General features: G+C 42.2%; 1 protein-coding gene across 1 annotated transcript in view; it reads left to right on the top strand.

Moving 5' to 3' along the window:
• The first annotated feature begins 14,095 nt into the window (after positions 1 to 14,095).
• Positions 14,096 to 27,577, top strand: part of DPP4 (dipeptidyl peptidase 4) — a 52,941-nt gene continuing 39,459 nt past the window's right edge. Inside the window, exons 1-7 of the mRNA XM_033165953.1 lie at positions 14,096 to 14,302; positions 15,325 to 15,412; positions 23,301 to 23,390; positions 24,156 to 24,247; positions 24,366 to 24,440; positions 26,615 to 26,667; positions 26,858 to 26,930. Coding sequence (XP_033021844.1) covers positions 14,297 to 14,302; positions 15,325 to 15,412; positions 23,301 to 23,390; positions 24,156 to 24,247; positions 24,366 to 24,440; positions 26,615 to 26,667; positions 26,858 to 26,930 — 477 coding nt within the window. The 5' untranslated portion in view covers positions 14,096 to 14,296. The remainder of the gene's footprint in view (positions 14,303 to 15,324; positions 15,413 to 23,300; positions 23,391 to 24,155; positions 24,248 to 24,365; positions 24,441 to 26,614; positions 26,668 to 26,857; positions 26,931 to 27,577) is intronic.

Here is a 27,577-nt window from a genome sequence, read left to right as displayed (position 1 = left end):
CAGTTCCTAGCCCAACATCTGGAATAGTTTTCTCTGAAAACAGCATGCAGTTCTGAGTCACACTTCCCCTTTTTCTGAAATAAGCACAATACAAAATAGATTTGTTCCCTTAAAAAGTGTAAATGTGCAAATTTCCATGGAGAGAAATCAGGTGGTGGTAGTAGCAAGATCGGGAAGAAAACTGTGAAATTTCCATACCAAGTTGGATGGAAGAACTTAGGGAAATAATAGAAATTCCCAAAATGCCCAACACGATTGGGGTGGGGTGGTTTCTCTGCCATATTTGCAACAGTGCCATTTCTTGCAGAAGACAGAGGCAGGTTTATCCCTTTTTGCTGCACCATGCAATGTTTGGGGGTTTGGTAGTGGTGGTGGTGGGGAGTAGTGGTAGCATTTATCCTGCTGTGCTTTCAGCAATTTTATTGGTGGCCTCTGCAATGATGGAAGTTCTCCTCCCTCAGCTGAGCCCAGAAGAGTAGAAACTTCACCTCATCCTAACCCCCTCCAACTGCACAAATTATGGGTTAGGACTGTTCTGCCAAAATACCTACTAAGACTATCTGTAGTAGGGTTGCCAACCCATTTTCTGATTGTCCTGTTGAGCATCTTCAGACCAATTGCCCACAAAACACAAGGGGAGATTAAGTTATTCTGTTTTGTACCCATCCTGAACTTGTAACAACTCCTTCTTGCAGGAAAACCATGAGAGCTGTCCTGCTGATATTTGTCAGGATCTGTGCCCTCAGATAGGGCAACGTAGTGAATATCATGCAATTCTTCACCAAAGGTTATAAGGATTCCTTTAAAAATAACTAGATTTAAAGGCACCAAGGACAGAAAAAAAAAACCTTGTCTGTCATATGGCAGGTTTGATCCATTCTGGATGGACTGGCATGCCTGAAATTTTAATCCACTTCTGTCAAAGGGAAAGTTACAGCTGGATGGAACTTGAGCGGAATCATGCACCCCAAGAAGTTCTCTGAAACTTCTTCAAGGTTATCTGGACACCAAATCAGAGTCTGAACCAAACTTGTGGTCAATCGATATATTACAAGGGCTATTATCTACCCCGGAAGACCATCTCAACCTTTTCCACTTCATTGTTTTCTTTTTTCCTGTGAAAGAAAAACAAGTGTGTGCATTTGATTTCAGCAGAAAAACCTCCAGTGGCAAAGGGTTAAGAAATTCCTTCCCCACAGATGTCTTTCAAGGCAGATTTCAGCCTTTATGGGTACATTAAGTATCCTGTATAGGAAGGATGGGGAACATGTGGCCTTCCAGTTGTTTTTGGAATTCCAATTCCAATCATCCTCAGTCAGCGTGCCCCATTGTCAAGGATGATGGGTGTTGATAATTCATGGTGGGGTCAAAGGTTCTGTAAGGTTCCTCTTACTGATCTCCCAGGCTTTCCCTCTAAATAGTACTTTCATGGCCCATCCTCCCACCTCCCCACCCCCAGCCTGACAAACAGCACCTTCTTGTTTTGCATATGATTGCCTTTATCATACGATCTCCTTCTCTCCTGCAGTTTATTCTACCCAAACCTTTCCACTTAGACAAACAGCCTTTCATTGCATTTGCTGTGGTTAGAAAAGCACAGAGGCCTGACAACTGGCATCTTTGCGGAGACTTTGCGAGAGAATTCCCCCTAGAGAGCTATGTGAAGCTTGAGTTTCAGTTTCTGCTATGAATAACTCCACTTGTGGTGTGTAGATAATATGCTATGCTGTGTTTGTCAGTATATCTGGGTAGGGGTGGAAGGGGTGGGGTGGGGAGATAAGAGCTATGCTAAAGTGAAGCTACCGTATTAGAAAAGTCCACTGCGAACCTTCACAATGCAAGGCAGAAGAATGCATTAAGAAGGCAAAGTGTTTCTTTTGAATTCCTCTGAGTTTTATACAGTTACTTCTGGTATTGTTTATATCTGAGTACTGCTGATGGGGATGTGCACGAGGATCTAATTTCTCTTAGACTCATGACTGTAGAAGGGTGGTAATTACAATTCTCTCTAAAGACTGCCGCCCAAAAAAATATCGTATCCAAACTTAAAAGCAAATGGACAGGAAGAAGATAGCTGTTGGAAGTGACTCCTTGAGGATGAGAAGTGTGGTGGAAGCGGTTTTGCCACATCCGCTCTGTCTTCCTTCAAAACAAATTCCTTAGGATGCAGAAAATGTATGTCAAAATCACTTTCACTGTACACTGTACTTTAAGTGTGTTTTCTTAATGAATATTATTCAGAAGTGCCACACTTTATTGCACTTGATTGTTTAGTGTGTTTCCACACCAAATATCACCACCGACATCCTCAAAAAAGTAATTTTTTTTGAGGGGTAAAAAAACAACAGCCGCACCCTGACCCCCAAAAGGCAGATAAAGATCACATCCACATCATACATAATTATTTTTTGGAAATAATTTTTATTAAATATTTTCTTGAATTACAAAAAATGCGCAATGTCTACCCTACATTTAAACTGCATGGCTTTCCTCCAAAGAGTCGTGGGAACTATACAAAGCTGCCCCTTCACAAAGCTACAATTTCCAGCACCCTTAACAAACTACAGTTCCCAGGATTCCTTGGGGGAAGTCATGTGCTTTAAATGCATGATCTGGATGTGACCTTCATGAAGGATGTAAGAGAGATCAAGCTAAAATTACCTTTCCCCCTTACAGAGCAACCCTAGGCATGTTTTTTCATCGTATGATCACACACACACACACACACAAGTTCATCACAATTTAGAGACAGGCAAATGTGAGCAAATGTTATTTTTACACCTGTGGCTGGTAATCAGAAAGTTGGACTGAATCTGAACCCAAATGAAACTCGACTGTAGAAAGGCTGGAACTGAAACAAAATCTACACCCTCGATGTTGCCTTGAACCAGGGATAGGCAACCTAAGGCCCACAGGCCAGATGCGTCCCAATCACCTTCTCAATCCGGCCCACGGGCGGTCTGGGAATCAGCGTGTTTTTACACGAGGAGAGTGTGTGCTTTTATTTAAAATGCATCTCTGGGTTATTTGTGGGGCATAGGAATTCGTTCATCCCCCCCCCCAAATATAGTCTGGCCCACCACATGGTCTGAGGGACGGTGGGACCGGTCCACGGCTGGAAAAGGTTGCTGACCCCTGCCTTGAACTCATGTCAGGATTGAACACAAAACCAGTTCATAATAAGCTGTTCTGTAAACTGTCTATTGACTGCAGCAAGAAAGGGCTTCTCTATCAGTGTGTGTCTCTTCTAACCTGAGAAAAGCAGTCAAACAGAGACATTATTTCCCTTGGAGAAATGCAAACAGGAACATAAGACACCGATCTCCTGTGGTTCCTTTCATCCCAAGGACAGGCTGCTTCTCCATCTGCAGTCCTAGATTTATCTGGCAGTAAGTACCATTGACATCAGTGGGTCTTACTTTTGTGTAGATGGATCTGTGAGGACTACTTTGACATTTCCTAGAGCCATACTACTAGCAATAAACGAAGCGTGACTGAGGTTTCAGTGGAAAATGTCCGTTATCTCTTTCAGACTATGACCTCAAGCCACTAAATTCCAAGAAGCAAACATATTGGCCCTCATCTAGATCTCTTTTAATAATCAGCAAGCCTCATCAGCAAAAGTGATTGTCAGAATTTCTTTTCTAGATAAGATCAAGGTTTATCAAGTTTGCCTTTCTGTGCGTCCTTTTTTGCAAGTCAGATGCTCCTGGAGACTCAATGAGGTCATTCAAGAGACTCCAGGGGTGCCTGTGCTTACCTAGAGCTCAGTTTCCTTGGAATGATGGTCAAAGGAGACTGTAATAAGTAGGTTTAGGATACAGGTGGCGACCATTTCGCACAAAGGTTGTGTTCCCAGCCCTCACACACATTGGTGGAGTGCATTTAAGTGCACTCTGGCCCTGTTCCACCCCCATTCTGCTTTCTTCCGGGTTCAAAAGGACCTGTGTGGTGGCAATTACACGTCAAATGGACACAACTAAAATGGTCGCCAACTGTATATGGATTTATGAACATATATATAAAACCTGAGCATGGGGTGGAAAGAGTCACAGCATTAGCACTCCAACAGATCTTGCTTCCCCATAAGGTTTCCAGGGAACCTGTCCACACCACAGCTTTGCAACAAAAACCACAGATAAAGATGAGCCTCTCTGTGTCTCCTTTTCTCCAATGTCATCCAAACTCAGATACAAAACAACTCTGCTATGGTTCACCTAACTTCAAGATGCTATCACTTACAGTCGGGTGTGGGGCAAGTGCCTACAATATCTTCAAAGAACACCATTCCTCGTTGTCTCCAGGCCAACATGGCCCTCTCATTAGGATACTAATGGAGGAACTTAGCTGGACACTAGCTGGGGCAGGTAGGGTCAGACCTCAGAGGACATAAAAATAGCATGCCAGATAAGATGGGGAGGGGGCATGGATGAGTCAGTAGTGTAGTTGTACATTTCAAGGTGCAGGAGCCCATCCAGACATCTTCCATAGTCATGCCTCCAGGAGGAGTGTCAAAAACACAAAAACAAAAACCACTCATGGAACTGTTTTCATCCATTACATTGGACTCTGGTGGCAGTTTTGGAATAGCAGGCCAAACTCAGTTTCAGACTATGCTAATATATCACAGGCAACAGAAAAATATGGAAGCCTCCGTGTCACCCAACTCAATCAACAGGACAAGGAGGGTCTGTCAGTCATCCTTGTGGTGGCTTGTTCTGGAACTGTGAAGGTGCCCACCAAGTACCATGGAGAGCTCCTAGTGAGCCACTTTTGGACTGGTGTGGTAGCATTTGGTTCCTCAGGCTCAGGGAAAGGCACCTGTGAGGGTCCTGGTTCCAGTTCAAGATGCTTGGGTGCTGCAGCATCTGTTTCAATGAGTTCCTGCCTGTCAGCCTCAGCTAAGGTACTTCCTTGACCATCAGCAGCAGGCTCAGAACCAGTAAACCAGGCTGGCTCATTAGCTGGCAACACCATATACTCCAACTCAGTGCCCTGACTCCTTCTGGACTCTGGAGTCATGACAGGTGCTGCAGCATATGATATCATCGTTGCTGTCCAGGAGAAAGTCCTGGAACTATGTTCCCCGATGTTGGCCCTCCTCTACATCATTACTTGTGTCAGGAACTGGGTGAGTGGTTGTGCAGTTGTTCTTACAGGACAAAATGGAGAGGTGGCAGAGGTAGTGAAAGATGGAACATGAGGTGGCGGATTCTTGAAGCTCATACAAACAAGGAAATTTCTGTAGTAAATTATTAACTTTTCTGTTTATTCTGTTCTGTTCGATACCTATGTACTTATTGAAGAAGAGCAGGATATAAACACTACATAACAAGGGAGAAACCAGTTTTCCAGAAAGTGCCAATTTATTGATTTTAGCACATTTATTTATTTATAACCTGCCTCTAACCACAACATGCGGCTTACAGATAAAATCAGAATAGCTTAATTTTTCATTTGAGCTTTTTTTTAAAAAAAGATTGTGATAGCAAAACAATGACAAGGGGAGGGAGGTGTCCTGTTCCGTTCTTCTTTGTTGTGTGCCACTTTTTAAAAGACAAATCTTTAATCTGGGATTTTATCCTCTGGGCGGGGTGAGCAATGTTCAGCAACTCTACTAGCTGTCAGAATCCACTCCAAGATGAGGGAAGGGAGTGGGGACAAGGCCAGTTCAATTCATTCTGATTCCACTGATTCCTCCTAGATGCCTCTACCCCTGTGCACTGGGCTTCTCCCTCTCGCCCTCTCGTTTTTGCTACCACTGTGCAAGCGAGACTTCCCCAGAGCAAGGCACCGTTGAAGACACATTGCTGACTGTTTCGCTGCAACAGAAAGGCAGTGGTGGTGCTTCAAGAGAGGTAATGGTGGACTACAGGTGGGTAGTCTGGTGAGGGGACGTCCATGCACCTCCATTACGCACCTATAGAAAAGATTAAGTGGTGGGTGGGTCCTACAACAGACCCCCAAACGTTCTGAAATCCCTGAAGTTTGTAATAATGCTCTCTACCCCACCCTGCCTGAAAGTGCTGTATAGTTCCCATTAGGAATCACTGCATAATAATAATAATAATAATAATAATAATAATAATAATAATAATAATATCCCTGGCACATAGCTGACAATTGGACCCTAAAGTGCTGATGTATTTGGAAAACCACATTCTTTCACTCACTGATCCCACCCTGGTCAATTGAGCACTGCCGGGTCTCACAGTTTTGGAAGCAGCTCCCTACAAAAAAGTACAGAATATAATCTGTTAGTTTGCAAACAAAGGATTCAGGGATCCCAACTGAAATGTCAGGATGCCTATTTTTTATTTTTTTATTTTTTGGAGCTTTGCCATTAATATCAGTGAAGAAGAGGAAACAGTTTGAACTTTGGCTCTTACATTTTTTGCAGACCTGCAGAAATCTCTTCCAGGATAAAGGGAAACAATGGACCCTTGTATGACTGCTGCTGTACCCAGCCTCATTTTTTTTTTTTTATTAAAACATGGGAACACCATGAGAAATGCAGCAAGGCATTACCTGGAATGTTTCATTTCATAAAGCTGGTGGCAGTTTAAAAAAAAAATCTGACTAAAACTATTTCTCACAAAAGATTCCCCCACCCCCCACCCCACATTATGTCTTTACATCTGGAGCAATCCTCTGCCTTATATGTTCCTTCTTTCTGGGTTTTTATCCTCAACGTATATTTCAATACCAATGTGTTTCTTTCCCCCTTTAAGTCACTATTTATTCTGCATCTTTTCGGAGATAAGCGCTTTTGCTTTGTTTTTGTTAAGGCATTTTATAGTGCGAACCTATGCCTGTCTACTCAGAAGCAAGCTGCGTTTAGTTCAGTGGGATGAACTTCCAGGCAACTGTGTAAAGGTTAGTTGGCAGATTTACCAAGGCTTAGCGCTGTTTCGTAGTGGATGATACCTGCTACCATTCTGTTGTGGTACGTATCTGAGAATATGCAAGATGTGTGCTGAGGAGAGGGAAAAAACTGGGGTCTCAAAGTGTACTCCAGAACAGGTAAGCTGCTCCCACACCAGCTCAGAAGATAAGGTTTGGTGCACACATAATCCAAAGGCACTTGCATCGCTTGATAGAAAAGCAAAGGGTGAAGGAAAGATTTGTTTGCCTCAGCTGTAACCTGGGATTCAATGTGCATTAGGTTACCCAGAAAGCTGGAATTTGATGCGCAAATGATCTACACACATCATTAGAGAAATGAACTTTTTTTTTCTTTTTTACATTTATCAGCAAGGATTTCAGACATGAAGTTTACGTGATAAGAGAGGCAGAATTCCAAAACAGGTCAGAATTCCCCATCCCCCCAGCACACTATGAACATTATAATGTTCCATTGTAGTTTCCCTGCCCGTGTGCCATAATAGTGTGTGGTTTGAGACTGGAGTTCTTCAATCATAGGGACTTAACATAAGAAGCAGCCTTTGACCTTTGCCTATTAATTCGCTTCAAGGGAGGTCCTGATGATCTGAATAACGGAATTTGCCTTTTAGTGCCCAACTTTGTATGAGGGATAGTGATGGGCATACCTGTCAATTTTGGTTTCTCATTTTTCTAATCTTAAAATCAATCCTCCACATTCCTACATCAATTTGTGAATTCTTTTTTTTCAGTCTCATGAAAATTCACCTGCAAATGTCTCCTAATATAAATGTTTGCATGCAATTTTGCCTAATACACACATTTTTGCAAAGCCATTTCCCCGAATATGATGCTTTTTAATATTTTTTTTGCTAATACTTGCATTTTATGAACACTTCGCCCTGGCATATGCATTTTTTGTACACTTTTCTTGGCACTGTGAAATTCAGAAAACTTAAGAATTTAGAAGGACGAATGTGTTTTAGCTTGCATATTGTTTTGGACAGGGAAAATTTGAACAGATGTGAAGTGAATCAAAATTCTCTCCTTTCCCTACTGAATTAGCCGGAATGGAATCTGGTATTCCAGTGGAATTGCCTTTGGAAGGAGAGAGGGGAGCAGAGAAAGCTCCATCTTCAGTGCCCTTTTTCACGTCTGGCCACAAGTCTGCATGCATTTTCTGAAATACTGTGCTACAAATTAGAAGAACAGATCCTGAAGTTGAGGCTCCAGTACTTTGGCCACCTCATGAGAAGAGAAGACTCCCTAGAAAAGACCCTGATGTTGGGAAAGGTGGAGGGCACAAGGAGAAGTGGACGACAGAGGATGAGATGGTTGGACAGTGTTCTCGAAGCTACTAACATGAGTTTGGCCAAACTGCGAGAGGCAGTGAAGGATAGGCGTGCCTGGCGTGCTCTGGTCCATGGGGTCACGAAGAGTCGGACACGAATGAACGACTGAACAACAACAACAACAACAATAAATTATGAAAAGAGTGAAATGACATTTGAGTAGCAACTCTTGAAATCAGATTTAAGCAAGCATCTATCTGAACTGGTTTACGGTTCTGCTTAAGAGTAAGGGGACAAGTGATGAGCCTGTAACAATGTATTTCCAGTTCCAATTTTTATGGCTCAAACACTGGACAGATAGCAGAAAAGCAGGAAATGGCATATGCACCTACCATTTCTAAAAATGAATAATTTCTGAAACATGAAAAATTAGAGAAAATGCTTTTCATTTTACTAAAACTCAGTAAAAAATTGCACAGGTATTAGCTTCAGTTGCCCTGAAACTTCCTCATTAGGAAATACAGTGTGTATCTCATAGGGTTAATTTTTGGCAGCGTTTGACAAGAAATGTATTTTGATAATCAAAAAAGTAACCACAGTAGAGGTTTTATATTAGAGACGCATTTATCTTACGGAGCTCCTGGATGACTAAAACCATTGTTGTCACTGATATGAAACAAATAGAGCATGCTAATCTTCTGTAAAGTGTGGAGAAATCACATTTCCTCTAGGTTCATTTGCAAAACCGGTTTATCATCAACACCTGTCTATTACTGTGCATTCACTTCTATACCACAAACTCATATTAAAAAATATCAGTGTTGTGCAGAATCTCAATTAAGAGCAAAGCAACACAAATTAAGCAGAATATTTTAAAGACACAGAAACAGAAAAATGGGTCACCTGACAATAAGGTTATAAAAAATAATGTATCATTTTTATAAGAAGGCTCTCTTCTCTCGAGCTCATTGCAGGTGATTTCACTAACGAGAGTGTTACATAAACCCTGTTTCACTATACTAAATGATTTCTTGTTGGTGACAGTCTGGTGCTGCCAGGTGCCATCGAAATGTACCTCTGTGGCAGATTGAAGGATCAAAGTGCAGCATTAAAAATGGGGCTGCATACACATAAACCTGCTTGCAACACAAAAATGTAGCTTTTCTCAATCTGGAATTGTTCGCGCTCATTCTCAACATACCTGCTTACAATCTAGGTGTTTTTGGTCTACAACTCCCACGATCCCTAGCTAGCAGGACCAGTGGTCAGGGATAATGGGAATTGTAGTCTCAAAACTACAGTTTGAGGCCAAGTTTGAGGAAGCCTGTTCTAGATCCTGCCATCCACACAGGTGTTTGTGGTTGCCTGATACATATTTGAAAAACCTCCCTTTGATTAAGTGATAAATGTCTTTTTCTCCCTGCACATGCCACAGGTGAACGAAGTTGGGACTGTGAGCTTGGAATACGCTCACATCACTGGGCAGGTGTGGGTACGACCACAATTGCTAGGACCGCCTAAACTTTCTAAGTGTAAAGAAATGATGTTTTAAAATGCCATGCCACATTATGCAAGCACTGGACTCAATATATCGCTCCTCTCCTGTACAAGGATATGAGCATGGCTGTATGTCCAAAAGAATAAGAACCTTCTTCCTTCTTCCTTTTTTGTCCACTTCTTAGGGATGTTCAGATTGTACATTCAACAAGCGTACAATCTGTGTACACAAATACTTGAGCTGTACATTTGTATGGCTATTCACATGCAGTGTTCAATTACTGTGGGGTGTGTGTGTGTGTACAAAATAGCTGAGCTGAACAAATCAGTAAGTGTACTCTCTTTCACACAAACACTTGTACATGTATAGCTAGTGAGTTTTGAAATAAATCTCACTTTTGCGTCTCTTCATAGCATTCTGAATACCAGTTATTGTTTTTAGGTAATTAAATGATATGGGAAACTCTTTAAAGCCTCTCCATGATAGATTTGCAATAGATTTTAGTTCTCATTATCAGAATGTGTTCTAAATATTTTTCTTCTTCTCATTATTAAATCCTGGTTTCTCAAAGATATATATATATTTTTAGCCATATGCTTATTTCCTGGCAATGATAATTTGTGCCTGTGCCTTGAATATATGGGTGCTTGCTTTGAAAGCTTTTAAGGGTGCAGGAAATTGTGCCTTTTGTTTACCCACATTTTTCCTATCCATTTGGACATTATTAAAAAATGTTCGTACATGCCTACCCTCATAATGAACACATTATCAGCTTTGGACATGGAAAAAGTAATCAGCCCTTTGTCATAACTTTTTGGCAGGGTGAGGTGGGTGGGGGACGAGAAACAACAATCAGTGCAGAGGTTAAGAGAAGAAATCTCGAACTTGCTGAAAGATTTATTGCGGTTGAAACAAACCAACTTTTCTTCCTGTTGGCGCTTATTATCAAATTACATGGCCAATACAGCTCTGACCAGAAAGCAGCTGCTTCCACTCCTGTTTTTTAAGGGCTGATCATGATGGCGACTGTTAAAACAGAAATTTTACAAAAACCACCAGGCATAACTTCGACCTTAATCTGTTTATCTACCATACCATCGCAAGGCATGATTAGCCAGTATGACATAAAATGTTCAAGACAATGCTGTGCCTTTCTCTTTTCCCTTATTTAATTTTCCCTTATATACTGTTTTAAGCAGCAGAATGTTTACAGGCAAAGGACAGCAATGCATGACTCGGACAGGGCTGAAGGACAGTCATGGCCTGCATTGAGTGTGCGACAGAATTATTTGTGTTCATCAAAACTGATCCCATATTTTCTTTATGCCTATCTGAATAGCATCTGTGCATGGTATTTCAAGCTGATCTGCTTATAGAGGTTGATTACAAGGCAACTTAAGGCAGGGGCAACTATTATGGCAATGGTAAGAAACCAAAACAAGCCCCCAGAGGCTTTCTAACGGGCCCCTGGTTCCAAGAATCTCATCACCTTACAATTGTTATTATGCACCTTGGTGGCTTTCTCTCAAATGGACACAAGCAAAAGGAGTCTGCTGAGGTCTCTCTTCTTTAGACTCAGGGGGGGGGGGAATCCACTGGTTGTATCTTGGGCAGAGCCAGTGCTGATGCCCTTTCATCCCTTCCTCAGCTGAAAATATGCCCCTATTATAAACTTAGTTGCCTATTAAGGATTTATGTCCATTTGTTGTCCACCAGGGGCATAGCTGCACCTTAATTATGGTGTGCCCTCCCAAGAGGGGCTTGCCCTACATAGTGGTCCTTCTCTGTGCCAGCTAGAGACTTCATTTTCTCAAGATTTCAATTACATGCTTTTATGCTGCAATCCTGTACATACTTCTCTGGAAGAAAGCCCCACTAAATTCAATGGAACTGTATGGAATTGCAATTTTATCTATTGGCACTTATTGCTTTCCCCTCTGCGGGGTTTTTTAAGGCAGCATTATATTCTGTGCTTGCTTTAAAAACATACAAAAATACCACAAATTTTTAATGAGTAAAAAAAAGGGGGGGTTATTATTTTGCTGCTGCTTTCTGATTTTATCTTGGCTGCAATAATATATGGTCTACTATCATATTGTGTTGTGACCCACCCAGAAGACTTAATTGAATGGCCAGTATACTAATGTCATGTCACGTTATGTCATAAATAATGTGATGAATAGCTGCCAACCCCATGTCACCAGTTTTTAATGTCACAGCACTCCTGATTAAACAATATTCTTTTGCTTGCGCAAGTGCTAGATGCAAATACATAAACTTACAAGTGAGGATTGTAATCTATGTTCTATGGTAGTTATTAGGAGAATAGGAACAGGGGTTGCATTGATCAACTAATGTGTGTAAGGCATGATCTTACATATGTCACTTTCATCACTCTTGCATGTCACTTTGCATATGTCATTTATTTCACATGTGCCATTTCTGGTTATATAACCATTTCTTGCATGTGTCATTTTTATAGACTTTTCAAAGTGATGTACAATACATTATCTTGCATATATCACCCCACAAAGTTATTCTGAAAAATGTGCCTGGTTTTTATACTTTTGTTTTCAAGCTCATGCCCATTCAGAGGGTTGTATTCTGTTAACATTTCCCAGGCATCTCAACTACTACTTTTAGGGAACATCACACCCTTGGACTCTGACATCTGGAATATCTATCCCTACCACCACGTACAACTCAAATAAAGTTCAATTCAGGAGGTGGAAATCCAAAGCCAAAGATCATTTTAATGTTTCTGCTACTGAAAGATGAAAAACTGAAGGTTGTGTTTCTGTGTTTGTTTAGTGCAACCAAAATCCAATGTGGGGAATCCCCTCATAATGAGACAGATTCATGCAGCATAAACATCAAAGAAATTCCTCTGTGATTCATTACATGGATTCTGTTTCCAGTGGAAAGAAGTATGCAGCCTTTTCTTAATTATTTATCTTCTAAGTTCCTCTATGCTAATCTGCCACAAAATTATAATAATAAAAACCCTTGAAGGTCTTATCATCTGAACCACTGGCTAGAGCAAGGTTTCCCAAATGTAGGTCTCCGACTGTTTTTGCACTACAATTCCCATCATCCCTGCTAGCTAGGGATGACAAGAATTGAAGTCCAACAACAGCTGGAGACCCAAGTTTGGGAAACTCTGGGCAAGAGCAAGGTGACTCTCTCACTCACCTGGAGCTCTGGTTAATAGCACATAGCTTCTGCTGGTGGGGGGGGGGCGGGGGGCGGGAGGAACCGCCAGGAGTTGCACTCCCCTATTTTCCCCTCCACTATATCACAGCCTTTTGGGATGCAGGTGGTGCTCTGGTCTAAACCTGTAAGCCTCTTGGGCTTGCTGATTGAAAGGTTGGCAGTTCAAATCCACATAATGGGTGAGCTCCTGTTGCTCTGTGCCAGCTCCTGCCATCCTAGCAGTTGAATGCACACCAGTGCAAGTTGATAAATAGGTAGCACTGTGGCGGGAAAATAAACGGCATTTCCGTGCGCTCTGGCTTCCATTGCACCAGAAGCGGTTTAGCCATGCTGGCCACATCACCTGGAAAGCTGTCTGTGGACAAACACCAGCTCCCTCGGCCTGAAAGTGAGATGAGCACAGCAACCCCATAGTCGCCTTTGACCAGGGGTCCTTTACCTTTTACCCATGAAAGCCTATACCTCCATGATCATTTCAATCGCCCATAAAGATGCAACAGAACTGAGCTCAGAAGAACAGCTTGGGGAAGCTGTCTTCTAACAGTGCCATGCTAGCCAAGTCTGCTCAGGCTTGAGTCCCATGGGACTTACTCCTGAGTGGGTGGAGGACTGGAGCCTAAAGAAAAATGAAAAAGAGAAAAATTGTCCAGTAGCATCTTATAGACCAACCTAAGTTTGTTCTGGTATAAGCTTTTGTGTGCATGCACACTTCTTCAGATACACATATCTTAAGAAGTGTGCATATACACGAAAGGTTATACCAGGGGGGGAAAAAACTTAGTTGGTCTACTGGACAATTATTTATTTATTTTGTTTCTATTTCGACTGCCTCAGACCAACACAGCTACCTATCTGAATCTGAAAAAGAGAAGTCACCCAGGCCCTCCCACCTCATTTTAGAAACTGAACTCAGGGGCGTGGCGCAGTCACCTGCGCGCCTGAGCAGAGACTTGCTCCTTCCTTCAACTCGCGCGCCAAATCCGGGCCTCCCTCACCTCAGCGCCCGCGCTTTGAAGCCCTCCGTTTCGCACAAGCTCTTCTCTTGCTTTACCTCAGGCCAACTGGACTGGCGCCCACGCGGGGAGAGACTATATCCCGCCTCGACTGCCTGGCCCTCTCTCCTCACTCTGGGATTCCCCGCCCCGCCCCGCCGCCGACTCCCTTGCCCCGCCTCGGTCCCGTGCGCCTGCTGGCTCCCCGTCCCGACCCGAGCGTGAGCGTGTTGGTGTGTGGCAGCCGGGAGGTTTTTGCTCCTCACTTGGAAACCTCGCTAATATTTAACGGGGCGCCGCTGCTGCTGACGGAGAACTTCTGCATATCCGGGAGCAAAGTCTTGCGCGCTTGAGGCGAAACCGTGCACTTCTAGCGCTTCCGCAGCAGCTGCTGTTTCGCCCCTCGTCGAGCTCCCGCAATGAAGGTGAGTAAGAAGCGAGCCGTCTGGCTTTGGCGGCAAGTTCGGCCGCTTCTCTGACGCGCGGGGCGGCGGGAACGCGCCTCGCCTCGGCCGCCTGACGGGGCTGCTTGTGGGCGAAGGCGGCGGCGGCTCGGGCGCGCCTGGAGTTTGGAGGCTGCCTCAGCCTCTTGCTCCATTCCGGGCGCCTCGTGTATCTACGCGCACGCATGCACGCACTCCCCCCACTCCCTGGAGAGAGATGCTGGCTGACAGACGTACAGTTCTCGTTTTTCTTTCTCGCCAGTGAAAATGCTGGGCTGCGGGTGCGGATTCAAGAGCGGAGCTTTGGGCTGTGGCTGAAGTTGCTTGCCTTCCCATCTGGTCTGATATGATTTCAGGCGCGTAAAACACAAAAACCCCGAAAGTCTGCAGAGAGGGACTGGGCTGGGATGTTTATACTTCAGGGAAAACTTTCTGAAAATAAGAGCTGTTGGGACAGAGGTTGGGAGGCCATCTGTCATGGTTGCTTTAGCTGAGATTCCTGCATTGCAAGGGCTAGAGATGTGTGAAGACCTGTGGGGGGGGATAGAAGAGAATTTTTTGAATAGGGACAATATATGCCCCCAAAACCAAGTCGAAGAGCCTCCACTAGTTACAGTAGGGATGCAGTTCAAAAGCACACCAGTGCAAGTAGATAAATAGGTACTGCTGCAGCGGGAAGGTAAATGGCGTTTTCGTGCGCTCTGGTTTCCATCACAGTGTTCCAATGCACCAGAAGCGGTTTAGTCATGCTGGCCACATTAATAAGTAATGGTAAATATGAGCTAAAAAGCATTGCATCATATTCAGTGTGGTGCTAATGTGAATAAGCACTAAGATACTTCCTTTAAAAAGACACAACCCTTTAAGAAGGCCCCATAAATGGTAGGCCAGTTGTGCGTTGGATTTGATGCATGGGCACCATTGTCTATGATTGCCATGGAAAGATATGTGCTCTTTATGCACATTACATACTTCTTAACTTCTTTCTTTTTTTTTCTTCCCAGACCATAGTGAAGTATCTGTTGGGATTTCTTGGTGTTGCAGTTCTCATTACAGCCATTGCTGTTCCTGTAGCTTTACTGACAAACCAAAGTAAGTTTGCAGCATTAATTGTCTCTTGGTAGGTGATAGGAAGTGGTTTGATGCTCCAAACGGCATGGAAAACCATAAGAGAGATCAGAATGTATGTCATTTGGCATCATATGAATGTATAACTTGAAAGTTAATAGCGCTGCTCATTAACATCTGGAAAGCATTCCTTCCGGTAGCCAACTAGGGCCAGATCTGTGTGTTTAAATGTAGATGCAACTTTTTAATGTATAGAGAAAGGGCATGCTTTTGATGGCCTCACCTGCAGCTTGCTTCCCTAAAATTCATGGCCCAGGGCTCTTTTATTCTGAACCTAAATCTGATCCTGCGCTCAGTTAGGAGCACTTGGAAAGAGCAGCTATGGTGGAAAGGGAGGGGATAGGGTACAGGCAACTCCCTATTCATGCGGGGGTTGCTTTTTGAGGCACATGTGTATCAGTGGAAGCCATATAAGCCCACTCCATTCTGCCCCCTTACGCCCTTGTTCCGTTCCACCCCTGCCCCACCTCCTTCCAGTGCCCAAAGCAGCATGCGCGTCAGTGGTTGTGTGTGTGCTGAGTATGTGCAAACAGGGAGTTGCCTGTGCATTTTGCACCATGGTTATGAATGATGGAGGCAAGTGGTATCCACTGGCGAAGGAAGAGGAGTGCGGGGGAGTGCACAGCCCCTGACAGCGTGATCCCGGTAGGGTGCCATTGCGGCTGCCCCCACGCACGCCCCGGGACGCACGCCAGCCCTGCCTCGCCTGCTCTCTGCCACACACACACACACACCAATGCCAGAGCATGAAGCTCTGCCACTGGTGGCATCCCATGAACTGATTTATTGTAGCCTAAACTTTCATATTCAAGAGTCTACTTCATTGCAAAAACTAGACTCTTCTGTATGATGCTGCATGCTCTCTCCTTATTTTGTGATAGATTCAGTGGGCCATTGGACGCACTGAGATTACATTTGCAAAAAGTACAAAGTAAAAAAAAACAAACAGCCTTCCTTACAAATGGAAATTTCATGACTTTCTTGACAGTAAACTTGCTTGAATGTATGGCTTTGTACGTTTCTAGAATTTGTGGATGGAAACAAGGTTGTAAAAAGGACTGAGACTATAGTTGGAGATAAATATTTTTTATATTATAGAGATCAAGCAGCAAACGATATATGTGTATGCTTATAAAGAATGTATAATTTTCTTTACCCTTTGTGCACATCGTAATAAATATATTTTACAATGTAGTGCTGAACATGGAGATGAAAGGCAGTTGCAATCACAGTTGCAATTAGTAGCTGATTTAAGGAAGTTTCTACTTTGTAAATTCAGAGATAAAGTTCATATAGAAACACAATGTTTTACACACAATAGCATTTGATGTTTTAAGAGCAATTACTTGATACATCTTTTAAACAATGTTTCCATATGAAAAAGTGAAGTGGGGTAAGACTATTACGTATATGCTATGGTTTGCATATTGGTCTTGCTGTGCAGACTACTAAACTTGTTCACATGGTTCCAGATGCTGGCTTTAGGTATTGGAATTCTGCAATTGCAGGAACATCAACATTTCTCCTGTAACCTTTGACAGTTTCCACATTTTGGACAATGTCTATTTCAGTAAACTGGCTACAAATTTAATTACATATACCGGTAATTTAAACAATTTTTTTTAGGCAGCTAAAAATTATGACAGCTAATGAGTTGCTAGGAAGTTTATAGCGCTGTTAATTAACTCCTGGAAAACATTCCTTCTGAAGGCCAAGCTGGTTGTGATCGTGCCTGATGCAGGTGGTCAAAATGAGCGCTTGCACCCCAATCCTGTAAGAATGTGGGTGAGTGGTCCCCTTTCTGATAGCAAAAGGCATGTGGGGGGTACAGGAGTCCATCCTCTTTTGTAAGTCTGAATACTGAGATTTTTCTTTAACCCATCAGCTGAACAAGCACTCGTTAAATGACTGATACACTGACATATAGTTGCGTTTCCATTGATGTGAATAGGAAACCAACCCTAGCTGCTTCACCTGCATACCAATCTGCTTGCAGATCTCTAGGCAACGAGCATGGTGTGTTGCAGTGTGCTGAGATGCTTTATAATATTCAGGGCTGTTAAAAACAATTATTAAATGTAATATGCACATGTTTTGAAAAACAACAACAACTAATATCCACTGAAGAGCAAGCAGGAGACAAAACAAAACAAGAATCGGGGGGGGGGGGGGAATATTAGTGGGCAAGCCAGATCAATCCAGATAACTTGGAACACATTTCCTTTCCACCCCTTGAACATTGGTCCAATGTTCCTGATTAAGTAAAGGTTAAAAATGCAGCTGTAATCTCAAACAAGCCTTAAGTAGGATCAAAGTCCAGTCTAATTATAGAGTCCTATGTTTTGTACAGCTTTTCAGTTTAAACGTTTTACTCTGTTTTATAAGAAATTAAAGCACCAAGTACAAAAGTTGCAAAGGAGAAAAAACCCCATGGTTTTGCTAAAAGAAATAAATCTTCTAGAAAAACAGAGAGACACTTCCTCTTGGATTAATTTCAAACTTTACAGAGGGAGCTGGAGTCAATCGTGGCTTGAAGGCAAGTGCACGTAGAAGAATAGGATTTACTCTCCTGTAAGTATGGACCTTGCCGACAAATGTCCGTATAGTTAAAGCTATGGTTTTCCCAGTAGTAATGTATGGAAGTGAGAGCTGGACCATAAAGAAGACTGATGGCCGAAGAATTGATGCTTTTGAATTATGGTGCTGGAGGAGACTCTTGAGAGTCCCATGGACTGCAAAAAGATCAAACTTATCCATCCTTACAGAAATCAGCCCTGAGTGCTCACTGGAAGGACAGATCCTGAAGTTGAGGCTCCAGTATTTTGGCCACCTCATGAGAAGAGAAGACTCCCTGGAAAAGACCCTGAAGTTGGGAAAGATGGAGGGCACAAGGAGAAGGGGACAACAGACGATGAGATGGTTGGACAGTGTTCTTGAAGCTACTAGCATGAGTTTGGCCAAACTGCGGGAGGCAGTGAAGGATAGGCGTGCCTGGCGTGCTCTGGTCCGTGGGGTCACGAAGAGTCAGACACAACTGAATGACAACAACAAGTATGGATACTTGGGACGCGGGTGGCACTGTGGTCTAAAGCCTTGGGCTTGTTGATTGGAAGGTCAGCGGTTCGAATCCCCGCAACAGGGTGAGCTCCCGTTGCTCGGTCCCAGCTCCTGCCAACCTAGCAGTTCAAAAGCACATCAAAGTGCAAGTTGATAAATAGGTACCACTCCGACAGGAAGGTAAATGGCATTTCCGTGCACTGCTCTGGTTTCGCCAGAAGCGGCTTAGTCATGCTGGCCACAAGACCTGGATGCTGTTTGCGGACAAATGCTGACTCCCTCAGCCTATAGAGCGAGATGAGCACCACAACCCCAGAGTCGTCCGCGACTGGACCTAATGGTCAGGGGTACCTTTACCTTTATATTCCCATTAGTCATTCATTCCACACTTCTCTGTGCATGTACACATCACTTCCTGAGAAGGATTTTGTCTGTTTCTTTTTTAAAGTGGGATCTGAAGGCAGCCCTGTATAGGGAAGTTTTTTAAAGGTTTAATGTTTATTGTGTGTGTGTGTGTGTGTGTGTGTGTGTTGGAAGCCCCCCCCCCACGTGGCTGGGGCAACCTAGTCAGATGGGTGGGATCTAAATAAAAAACTGTTGTCGTGCTCCTAGAGGGATGGAGTGCTGTAATCTACTTTAATTGTGGAAACCTAAATTTCTCTGTGTGTGCTAGGCTCTTTTCTGGGAAATGCTGTCAATCTGGAGATGTGCTAGGCTTTGGGAAGATTAAGAACAGTCTCATATGAAATGTGCTTCCTATCAAGGGAGGGTTCTGATTTAGTACAAGGGGAAGTAAGTTTAAGTTCATGGCCACGGAGACATGTATGTGCATGCCTCAGACTATGTAAGGCATTGGTAATTATACCTTAATGCTGTTTTGTAGATTTACAGCGCCATAACTGCATGTAAGATTTCATGAATACTTGAAAAAGTGAAACATACTGAAGGAGCGTTAAGACCGTAATCCTTTGCCCACTTATCTGGCATTGAAATAACTTCAGAGTAGATGTGTATAGGTGTTAACTATAAAAGACTGCAAATTGTATACTGATGATGTCAATCATATGCCGCCCATCTGACTGGGTTACCCCAGCCGCTCTGGGTGGCTCCCAGCAAAATATTAAAAACACAATAAAAAAATCAAACATTAACAATTATATGTTCAGATATTGCTATTTTGTTAACAATTTGTTATTTGTTCTTTAATTGGTGTGCAGTTGCTGTTAGAAGACTTAGATGGTGCAGAGATATCTGGTGTTATATAATACGTTAAATTGAGATAACCTCACTATGGCAACCGTGAGTTGTAATGGCTAACCAGAATTTCGGTTGCATCCTTTCCTAGCTCATCTACTTGAGATTCCTTACCTGCCATTTCCAAAACCTGAACCTGGGAGCTTCTATGTGCATATATTATGGAGCCTCACTGTGTGTGCCTTGCTCCAATATACAAAGTGCTGCTATACCAAGTCAGAAAAGTTTAGCTTTGCAGCTACCAACTCCTGCTGATGGCACCTCCACAAGGCAGGGGCCTTATCCCATAAAGCTATCATAAAAGGAACCTGAAATACGTTTTAGGAGTCACACTTCTGTGTTCACAGACAGCAGAGACAGTAGATAATAAATTTCAGGTGCTACTTGCTAGCCAGTTCTTGGTGCTCTGCTCAGAACAGCCTTCCTGTTTTCTGATTGTGCAGTGAATTGTTGACATGGCATTGAAAAAAATAGAAGAAAGCTACAAGTGCCAAATATGTACGTTATGTAGAGTAGAGTACGCAGTTTTGTGTGGGGCATCTCCTACACCACTTCTTATTTTTGGTATCAGTTCCTCACACAAATGTTCTTAATTTCCTGCAAAATGGGTGGGGCGGAAGAATGAAAAATGAGAGAGGAATAGTAATCAGCTGAATGTTAATACAAATTAGGATGCAATCGAAGGCATAGTACAGAGGCGCTCTGCTGCTCTCTTTCGCCCCATAAACATCAAATTTTTTAGGTCAGTGTTCTAAACAAACTTGCTTAGGAATATTGTAAGTTTGCTTGTCAGTGAGATTTCTTAGCTATCCTTTACCATGAGGTCCCAGGGTGGGTTACAAACAATAAAACAGTTACAGCCACCAAACAAAGAAACTATAAAAACAGTTAAAAACTCTTCCATAATTAAGAAAACAGCTTAAATATTTCCAGTTCAGATGCAGACTGGAATAAGTTACACTAAACCAACTAGACATTCGGATAACTGGGCAAATGCAACGACAGACAGATTTCTTGCACCTTTAATACTGTAGTTGAATAGAAGAGGAAATTTCAGTTTGCAGCTGCAGAAATCTTCTCTTCTATACAAATGTTAAAGGTGCAAGAAGCCTGACCATTTGCACAAGACTACTCTATTTTCTTTACTTTACAGATTTTATTTACTTTCCAGATCAGTGTCACAGATAAAATCTGGGAATCAGTACCTCAGATAAAATTCTGAACTCAGGTATGCAATATGTGCATAAGCAGACAGGACTTTCCATAGTTCAAAGCATGCTCATGGTGGCATACATACACACACACACACACAGAAAGAGAGAGCGCAATAACTATGTATGTTTGTGGTAGCCTTGAAAATATCAACACAGTAACTAAACATAGTACCAGCCGACAAAACAAAATGGCACAGGCTTAACTGTAAAAAGACAAACAAACCTCAATCTGGGTGAAATGCCAACTTAAATATAAGATGCTAATCTTATATTTGCATCCCAGTTGAGTAGAAATATCACTGCAGCTCATGATGTATTGATTAAATTTGAAGCTTGGTTGGCCCTAGTTGGCCTTAAAAGCTTGGTTGGCCCTAGCTGTAGCCAGTGAAGAACTGCTACCTGTTTATTCAAGTTGGAATTGGTGTTCTGATTTCCAGGTAAGCGCATGTGGAACATTCTTGTTTGGTTTTGGTAAGCATGTGAGTTGCTCGTTCTCTTGAGGGTGGTATCTACTACCAGAGAAGCTCAAGTAGGGATAGTGGTAGACTAAGAGAATGTGCTTGCTGCTTCGAGAAGAACCACGGAGGGTCCTGATTGCTGGGTGATCTGGTCACACAGCATTGCCACAACATAAGATGATGAACTCTGTATGGGATGTATGCTTTCCTTTTCTCATGACCTACACAAGGAGAAGACTGAATATTTCTAGGCAACCCTTATTTTTCTTTTGCTATAGTAATATCTGAAGTAGGATGCTGCACTGCACAGGTAGTTCTTTGTAATTCTTTCTGCTACTCCACTCCTGGGGCAATATTATCTGCCAAATATCTAGTGGTACTTGTGGTGATAGCGTGTGCTGTATTAGAGACAAGAGGCAAAAAGCTGGTCATTGCAGCCTCCCACTTTTAGCAGTTTAACTGTGTAAGCACAGCAGCTCATTTGTTTTACAGGTTGCAGAATGCAAGATCCTGAATAAGAATTGTCTGCTATTTAACTCATTGTACACTTTAATTTAAAGTGCTGCTAGCATGATTTATGTTGCATTTATCTAGTCCAGCTTTTTGTTTGCCGTTTGTCAGGAAACTACTTCTAAAGTATTGCTGGTTATGAGAAGGAATAAACACATGCAGTAAAATGTAGCTTTAGTACCGGTTGCATTTATCTTCTCTTTGCACCATTCATCCTTACTTAGCATGTAAATATTATGGTTATTGTAACATACTGCTTTATGGCAGTAACATGTTTGATACATTTCTTATATCAAAAGACGTGATATATTAAAACAAAGGGCAATACACTACATACTAAAGCTCAATCTACTTTTTTGCAGGTTGTTTGTTATGCATTTGGACACTTCTTAAGATATTGTAACCAAATTTTTCAGGGTGGTTCCTTAGATCAGGGAGCAACTGCGCCCCGCCCCCTTCCTCCCAGTACTTGGCTACAGCTAGAGGCTACTTTGAATCAGTATGGTGGACTAAACCTTTCAAATCTGGATTGACTTTAACCAAATTATGCATGATAGTTCTTGAGATCAAAGAGCAGGTTTTTGTCTGTGTTTGGCAACAACTGGACACCATTTGGAATCAGAAAAAAGCAGACCGAACTTTTTCAAAACTGCACTGATTTTTTTTTTCGGGAGGGGGGTTCTTAGAATTCCCAAGCAGCACTGAGTACAAGACTGCTAGCCATCTATAATTATAATTGGGAATTAGTAGGAGGAAAAAAGTGACTTGAATAATTTTTGAGTTTGGACCTAACATAGCAGACTGAAGGTTTCAAAACTGGTTTCTTGGTTTCTTGGTGTTCTTAAGCAACAGCATATATGACATCTCATTACTAGCAGCCTCATATGCTCATATTAAGTATAAAGTTTAATGGGAGCAGAATTTATATGAAAAATGGGTATAAACAGATTTGCATGTTTTTCTGCTGCGCTATACTTTTGTCCTTATTTTAGTCCAAAGTAGTTACAGTATTACCTTTAGTACTTCAAAATAGTGCTGTGCTACTCATCACATTTTCACCTTGCTATCTAGAAATGCTAGGTGATTTTACTATTCTTGGAATAATTAATGAAGGTGAGGGAAGTTGAACCTATAGATTTTTCTTTAACTTTTTCAATAAGGCTTCTTTTTTGGTGGGGTTCAATCATGAGAGACCATAGTAATGGTGCAAACCCCAAATCTCATATCATCGTTGCAAGCGTGATTGTAATCAAGGCATTTTATTTGCAAATGGTATATTCTGGTTTGGGCTATAAACAGATTCCCTTTTGATGATGCCATCCAACACAAGCAATCTTGCCTTTTTCCTTTTATTGACAGGTTCTTCGGACTCCCGCAGGACATTCACTCTACAAGATTATTTAAGTGGTGATTTTCAATACAAATCTTTCAACTTACAGTGGATTTCAGGTAATGGGCATGCATTTCTTGTCTGCATCAGGGCTACTAATGATACGTGATACAAAGGGGAAAAAAGTTGTTTGCAAAATATGTGCAAACACAGACAACGGGTACTGGGGCATCTTTTTAATTTCTAAATACATTAATTATGTATTCAGATACAATGTTATTATTTATTATAATAATACTTTTCATGTTTATACTGCCTTTACTCCAACAGGAGCCCAAGATAGAGAACATCACAAAAATACCAACCATGAGATGCAGTAATTAAAAACATCTAAAATATATAGAATCTAAAATAGAATAAAAAAACAATGCTAGCTGATGACATTCCAATAAACATTCATGTATCAAATGCTTGGGCAAACAGGTAGTTTCTTTAAGTTAAGCTGAAGCAGCATCAGCCTGGGGAAACAAACACACTTCCCCAGGAAACAGGAAGTAGGCATGGAGAACTTGGTGTCCCATGAGTACTACTCACCACTGAGCCAGTATGTGTAGTGGTTAAGAGCGGTTGACTCGTAATCTGGTGAACCGGGTTCATGTCTCTGCTCCTCCACATGCAACTGCTGGGTGACCTTGGGCTAGTCACACTTCTTTGAAGTTTCTCAGCCCCACTCACCTCACAGAGTGTTTGTTGTGGGGGAGGAAGGGAAAAGAGAATGTTAGCCTCTTTGAGATTCCTTCAGGTAGTGATAAAGTGGGATATCAAATCCAAACTCCTCCTCCTCCTCTTCTTCTTCCTAAATGGCTTCCTACGTTTCCCCTTAGGAAATCAGTATCTCCACACTGCAGAAAACAACCTTTTTCTCTTCAATGCTGATGACGGAACAGAATCTGAAATATTGTCAAATGCCACCTTAGTAAGTTTTTATGAATACCACATACTTCTCCTGCTCAAAACAGCTACAGTTTGAGCATTTTTCTTTTATGTATACATATATGTTTCTTTCTATTAATGCCTTTTTCTTTCATCAACAGACCCATTACAATAGTTCAGAGATCATATTGTCCCCCGACCAAAAATTTGCTCTTCTGCGATACAGTTATGAGAAGGTACCAGTGACAGCCTACTTTTCTCTTTTGTTTCATCTCTTTCATATTAGTAGAAAAGTTCCAGGTTTTGTACAATATTGATTCACTTGGGCCTTTTGGTATATCAGGACTGGGGAAATGTTTTTAATGCCAACATGCTTTGGCCAGTTACTTTGCATTGCACATATCCTGCAGTGTAGTCCAGTGTTGGATACCAGTATTTGTTTTGATTTTTTTTGGGGGGGGGGAAATGCAGTTGGGAGGGACATTTACTGTAGCAGCAATAAGAGGGTGACTAATTGCTTTCTTGTTCATTGGGAAAATAGGAGGATTCTTTGGGGTGGGCTGTTGCTGCTGGCATAAACAATTAAATGAATATATTTAATTCAAAAATACAAATCAATTTTGCTAAAAAGGGTGGGGAATAGTTGCTGATAGTACAGCTGCAGCTATAAAGAGGTAGAAATAATCATTAAGTGCAACAAACACTGGCAACTAAACCTTAGTTTCTAAAATTCTTATTAAATCTTTTGACCCACACCTCTAGACATCTACCTGTATGCTTGCTTTTGCACTGAATGTCGCACTGCCATTTTAAGATTAACATATTACCAGCAATAACACAAAGGACCCATGCCTATCTCTCCAGCTCAATGATAGGCAGGGGTTAGGGACTTGAAAGATACTCGGAGTCCAGTGTGATTTTCATGCTCTTATTTAGCTCATAGTAGTGAGGAATGCAGTTCCCCCAAAATGTTTGCTTATATATACACTATTTACACAATGGGCCCCACATGATTGGCTAATTCCGGGATACTCCTGTATGCCAATCGGAATGCGGATTCACTTCCACCTGGAGCTGGATTGGGTGGCTCCTGCAGACGAATCAGACTGCTGCAATCTCAATCCTATTGTTCTGGGACCAGTCAGACTGCTGCAATCTCAATCCTATTGTTCTGGGACCAGTCAGACTGCTGCAATCTCAATCCTATTGTTCTGGGACCAGTCAGACTGCTGCAATCTCAATCCTATTGTTCTAGGACCAATCAGCCTGCTGCAGTTTGGATCCTATTCAACTCAGTACATAACAGGACTCATTCCTGTCAAGCTCATCTTCATAGTCTAGTGGCATAAGGGGGTGGGGAACAACCAGCACAAGGTCTTTAAATTGTACAGTCATACCTTGGAAGTCGAAGAGAATCCATTCCGGAAGTCCCTTCAACTTCAAAGCATTCGACTTCCAAAGCATTGGATGTTCAGCTTCACTTCCGGGTTTCAATCGTTCAGGAGCCAAAACGTTCGAGAACTAGGCTGTTTAAAAACCAAGGTATGACTGTACTCACAGAAGCAGTGACCAAAAATGTAAAGCTGCAGGGTATATGAATAGGCGCATTTGGTGGTGGGGGAATAACCTAATAGAATGCAATAATAGACAGTACAGAGCACATCCAATGCCTTTTTAAAGCATCAGGATTCTCCCAATGAAATCTGGGAACTATGATTTCTCTCTCCCTACTCCCAGCCTTCAAGCTACAGCTTCCGGCACCCTTAAGAAACTATAGTTGCTAAGATTCATTGGGGGAAGTCATGTGCTTTAAAAGTATGGTGTAGATCAGTCTTAGAACTTCTCTCGGTTTTGTGTGGGTTGGCCATGCCCAAGCACATAGTCCCATGGCTATGAAGCCATTGGTGCTAGAGTGCTCTGACCACCCTATGAAAGCTTTGGGTTGTGTGAGCAAATACACTTCCAGCCCTTATACGGTTCTAGCTTGAGGGCCTCATTCTGGTGGTGCGAAGGGCCAGAGGCATAAGTAAGCAGATAAATGAATGTAAAATGTTGTATTTGTACTGTAGGTTAGTTTCAACACACACTCATGCATCCATTCACCCTCCAGCCAGACAAGCAAGATACATGGTCAGAGCTCACCAAAGACAGGCAAACCAAAGCACAAGGGGTGCAAAGCAGGGCTGGTGATGGGGTATGGCCCTGGGGCAAGGCCTGGTCAGTGTTATGAGTGCCAGATAATGATGCCTGGAGGTCTGCATACAGCCCCTGCCAGAGACTTTGGTTTTAAGATCATTAAATAAAATGTAGGTAAGAAGAACATGATTAGGAAAAGGATTTTGAATGCTGGCTTGGTGTGCCTTCCAGCTTGTCTTGGTGTTTTCCTTATATGCAAACATTTCTCTTGCAGGTGTGGAGGCACTCATACAATGCGTCATACTACATCTATGATGTGTCTGCTGGGTCAGTACTACTACTACAACTGTGTTATCAAAGTGCTATTGTTACCCTACAAAGGGGTTTTTAGTTCATGCCAGGCTAGCCAGGCTATAACAGTATTAGTATTATTATTAGTAGTATTAGTAGTACTATTAGTATTATGGTTGCTTTTTTTCCTTTTCCTTTTACCCTTTGTGTTTTTCTTTTCTTGTAGTACCTTAGTACAGGTCAACCCAATTCCCAAGGAGATCCAGTATGTATCGTGGGCACCTGTTGGTCACAAACTGGTTAGTGAAACACTTGTAGCCAAACCCATACCATAAAAGTTAAGTGGCAAAATTCCCATTGATTTTTTTAATGTCTCTGGATTGCACCCAAGAGCCTTTGCATATTGGCAGCAAGGTTTTCAATATTTCAGGTCCACATATTAAAAATAAATTAATTAAAAAGGGAGCACATACAGTATCTATATTCTGTACATTAGTTACTTTTCTGAGAATGTTGTACGTTCTCAGCTGGATCTTGTCCTTGACAGCAGATTGTACAGATTAAGGGCATTTTCTTGGATTTTGCTTCCTTTATATAGCATTCTTTTCCATTTCAGGTTTTGAAGAATTAAGGTTTTTTGGGGAGGGGAAAGAAAAGGACGGGGGGGGGGGGGAGTTAAGCCAGGGGAAAAGGAAACGACATGGTCATTGGTCAGTAACCATTGTAGGCCACACTAGCATCATTCAGATATATCTAAATTATATCGAAGTCAACAATGTTCATAAGTGTGATAGTAGTTTTCGTATTGTCACCATGTAGACTAGACTATCAATTAGTTAAGCAAATGGCAGATTTGCATTTGAGCTGCATTCAGTTCCCTTGAATCATAACAGTTTAAGAAGAGCCTGCTGGATCAGGCCAAAGGCCTGTTTTGTCCAGTATCCTT

The sequence above is a fragment of the Lacerta agilis genome, chromosome 1 (genome assembly GCF_009819535.1).
Source record: "Lacerta agilis isolate rLacAgi1 chromosome 1, rLacAgi1.pri, whole genome shotgun sequence".
In the NCBI taxonomy this organism is placed as follows: Eukaryota; Metazoa; Chordata; class Lepidosauria; order Squamata; family Lacertidae; genus Lacerta; species Lacerta agilis.
This window is presented reverse-complemented; position numbering and strand designations above follow the sequence as displayed.